The following is a 4,369-nucleotide window of genomic DNA, read 5'->3' on the forward strand; positions in this document are numbered from 1 at the left end:
TGATTTTAGCATCCCTTTTCCACACTTTGAACCACGTGCTGCAACGAGTGTTTCGGGAAGGGAAATTTAGTGGGTTCGGTTTGAGGAGCACGCAATTTCGCGATTGGGCAATTTGGGAACAACATTTCGAATAATACGAACTCGGTGCAGCCTAATCTGTGATGGGAAAGGGGGGGGGGGGATCGTTCCGTGCGTCGGTGTGCGAGAAATTGGCTGCTGGTGCCCTTGAACTTCCTTTTATGGACAGTTTCGTGGAGGATGAGTTGTGCAGCAGATACTATTTCTTTGCATTTACGCCAGAAAAGTACATAACACGATCGAGTAAAATAAAAAGAAACGACTGCAATGCGTCATCGCGAATTTGGCTTCGGATTTTCATATCAAACAGCATCAACCTTGCCGCTCTCCGGTGACATTGTACATTTTATTAACTCCTTCAGATTAGTGATTCGTGCTTTTATGATAATTATGGGTTTGCATTCGTATACAAACCCTCCGCTGTTACAAATGAGTGATAAACCTATCATTATTAATGTGATACATTGGTGCATAATACAGCTTCTAAGTTTGGGTGATTAAATTGAAATGAATTTAAAACTGATCGATGGTTATATTTAATTAGCATCACCCTACAATTACAGTACAGTTCCGTGAGGTTCCTTTTCGATGGGAACCTTCACTGTATCGTTAGCAGACGTCTGAAGCTTCGCCGGGGAATCTGTGGCCAGGGTTTTGCGTAGTGCCCGGAATGGTGATTCCACTACTAGACAGAGGAATGCAGCAAACACATAGGACAAAAACAATGTACCTAAACATGCAGCAGTCTAACCACCGGTACCGGATAGAGAAGAAAAGTAAATATTTGCACTATTTTGCCCCTTCTATCCAGACGAATGCTGTTCACTTACCATTTCGACGATGTAAAAATGTGTGTATCGCCCGGTGTTGAACCAATAGGCACGAATGATGAAGAAGTGACACAAGTACGCACAGTAAGAGAGTCGACCCAGGACGCTGAAGATGTGCATGTTCACCAGACGAATGATTAATTCGATCGCACGAAAAGTGAGCCCAATAATGAGGAGCACCAAAAGGCCCGTAAAAACGATGCGAACGACGGGAAACATGATCGACATCCAAATCGAAGGCGTCTCGAACTCGTTGTTGAAGATAAAGTACCCGGCGATAAAGGTACCCGGTATGGCGAAGACTCCCAGCACCCAGAACACCGAAAATAGCTGCCAATAGAGGGAAATCGGTTAACCATCTCGACCACGAGCTATGCAGGGTGTCCCCTTTTGATGTAGCTTACCGTAGATGGTGTAAAGTTTCTTTTCTTCAGATGCAAAATGTAGAATGAGCCCAAAATGGCCGTGGTGTAATTGACAAGATACATCTGTGTGGGCAAGTACGATTCATGGTATCTATCCCAGTACCAGAAGAGGAATCGAAGAGGTCTGTAGAACGGTGTAGAATTTTAATCGATTATTCTGTGCCCCTAGTGCCACAATTTATGAGTGGAATTGATAGTTACTCTGGAGGTAAAACCGTCACAACTTCATACTCCTTCAGGTATATTATGGAGGCCGCAACGTTCGAACATATCAGCAAGAGAAACGAGACTATGTAGTACCGTAGTTTGGGGAATCTTAGAACAATAGCACACACAATCAATCCGTAGATGAACAAGTGAAAGTCCGCTGCCAAGTACCAGGAGTGTTGCATGCACTATGAAAGGGAATTGATGAATTGGTGGATACTTGGACATTCGAATCGAATAAAAATAAATGCGGAAAGCTTACTGGTTCGTCGGTCGCGTAGTAATTGTTAATGTAGAGCAGATTAGCCCACCAATTCTTGCGGCAGTAGGTACGAGACGATTCGAATCCTTTGCGCCAGAGAGGGCCACCCAAGTACCGTGGAAGCCACGTGGCCTCGAAAAACATTAGGAATGCATAGGTAGGTGTCAACCTGTTGGTCGATGGATTATAGCGTGGCATAATTTGTTTTTTTAAAATGATTTAAATTTCCATCTAAAAACAAATACTTCTTACTTACCGAATGTAACGATTTAAGACTATGAGCAGTATATCATAGATACCGAGTGTAGTGCCGCGTTTTTCAAATTTCGGTATCACCGACAGGAACAGCATCAGTGCTCCGATAACGAAGAACGTGGTGACTATCGGTGAGCCACTCACGATAATCATTGACATTACTTCATGGTATTTCTGGTGGAAGTATGAGTTTCGTGTTACCCTTTTTTCTTTGGTATGAAAAAGGCTTTGGTCAATCGCATACTCACTCGTTCTAGTGCCATCGCAACGCTTGGTTGCGCATAAAGCATGTTGTGGCCCATATTGATTATTCCGAAAATGAGAAATCGTAACGCATTTATGTGGCGCATACTGTGGCTAAAGTCATCGTCACTTTTCGAAACCAGGTGGTACCAGTTACGAACCAACGAGAAAGAAACAAATATCATCGAATCTAAAAGTATGAAAATGATTCTAAAAGAAATGCAGGATATTCTAGCATGGGAAACAGTTTCTATTTACTTTTGCTTGGAAGTTCCGTTTTGTAGTGGCTCAGTTTGCGATCACAATGGTGATCGTAGAGACTCGAACATCCTATGATTGTCAGTATGCTCGCAAACACGACCACAAATGCTATGTCTAGTTTATCTATGAATTTAAAACAAAAATTAAAATCTCATTTGTTTATACATGGGTTTTTTATCTCTCCGTGTTTACCTATTGGATAAAACAACGTGTTGCTATCACAGTACTCGATCTCCGTATAAGCTCGAAGGCTATGCTGCTGCATGAGATCATAGTTGATGCACTGGGCCAACACGGTTGAGTAGTTTTTCCGAAACTCGTCCACATCCCGGAAGGTGCCATTTTTGATTATGTACTGAAAGATTTAAACCTCATTTTAGAACATCCATTCCGTTGTCAATCACAAAGTGGCTCATCACATATGTTTATGCTAAAGCATTGCAAGCAGAAAACTCCACAAAAATAGCTTTACCGGGAAATCGATTTGAAACTTTGGAACCACGAGCGACGAAAGATCGATATCATCACCATCGTTCGCGAGTTTGGCCAGCTTGAGAACACAGTTTTGCAAACAGATTCCTCGATCCAGATGCGCATGGTTGTAGTGCTGCTTCCAGTTGCGAGAATACTCTTCGATGACCCTCCACGAACGGGACGATTGATTTGGTTGCACCACCGCCTTCACCATACAATAGACACCGGGAACGGAGGGATCATCGCGCAAACACTCGTCGTAATCATCGAACTCAAACACTCGCGGCATCAACCGATACTCGGACACTGTAATTGGTTAAACCAGACGGTTGGGTACGGTTGATTATTTTCGTAAAAAGTATGCACATTGCCTTCAGTTTCACATTCACTTACTGTCGGGTTGATACTGTTTACAGTGCACCTTTTCCATGCTGCAGAGCATCACGCTGCATACGATGACGAGTTTCATGGTAGCCGACATGATAGGCAACACGTCTATTCCGAGGAACGGCCGTCAGCTGTGTGAAGCCCGAAGTTGTGATCACTCAAACCTTTTGGGGTAGAATGGGAATGTATTGCCGAATTTGTTGTTTGGGGATTTTCTGAGTAAAACAGACCAGTGAAAGTAAAAGTTGTTTTTTATATTCTAGGCTTTTCAATGAGCTGAATTTCAACTTGCGCTACCAGTTTCGGAAAGGTTTTTGTACTTGCGCAATGTATTGCTATAAAACGGGAAGCTGCATAAATTCAAGGTCAACGATGTAATGGCTCAAATACCCATTCATGTTTTTGTGATTGCGTAGGACGATGTATGTCCATTACAACTAGTATTAATACATGCCCATAAGGCTAGTATTGGCTAGTTCATAGCCATAATTGATAACGACAACATTAAGAATGGTATGCATAATTTAGAACGACGTTACCATTTGGACATACCATATTGGGATAATGAATATGACTTTGCTCTTTAATTGAAACGCAAGATTTGGATTTTTTTCCAGAGTAGTTTTATGTTTATTTATGTACCTTAAAGTGCAGCCCGATGTACGTCTTTTGTTCACTAGGAAAGCTGGTTTGCGAGAAAAAATCACACGACGCATTTAAAGGATCTGTATTTTGTAGAACCCCATGCATAGTTGAGAGTGATTTATATAAAATGTATGCACAACCCAGCACCATTGGGGATTTCATTTCAACAATAAAAAATCTCTTCAGAAATCGGAAAGAATCGCAAAGTAATATCTGTCGGTATTCGAATTGTCTTTTGTTTATTTTCATCTGACACATAAAAATAAATGAAAGCAATTTGATGCATTTCAGCATAAACATAA

General features: G+C 41.7%; 1 protein-coding gene across 1 annotated transcript; it reads right to left on the minus strand.

Annotated features, from left to right (window-relative positions):
• Nucleotides 1–635: 635 nt before the first annotated feature.
• Nucleotides 636–3,516, minus strand: LOC126576662 (nose resistant to fluoxetine protein 6-like). The gene is made up of 11 exons (XM_050237967.1): nt 3,450–3,516; nt 3,034–3,341; nt 2,754–2,916; nt 2,559–2,684; nt 2,306–2,490; nt 2,059–2,231; nt 1,803–1,971; nt 1,535–1,728; nt 1,313–1,457; nt 909–1,238; nt 636–824 (listed from the first exon to the last, which is right to left on the minus strand). The coding sequence occupies exons 1-11, from the start codon at nt 3,514–3,516 to the stop codon at nt 636–638; spliced, it is 2,049 nt and encodes a 682-aa protein (XP_050093924.1).
• Nucleotides 3,517–4,369: the final 853 nt, after the last annotated feature.

This window comes from Anopheles aquasalis, chromosome 3, assembly GCF_943734665.1.
Source record: "Anopheles aquasalis chromosome 3, idAnoAquaMG_Q_19, whole genome shotgun sequence".
Lineage (NCBI taxonomy): Eukaryota > Metazoa > Arthropoda > Insecta > Diptera > Culicidae > Anopheles > Anopheles aquasalis.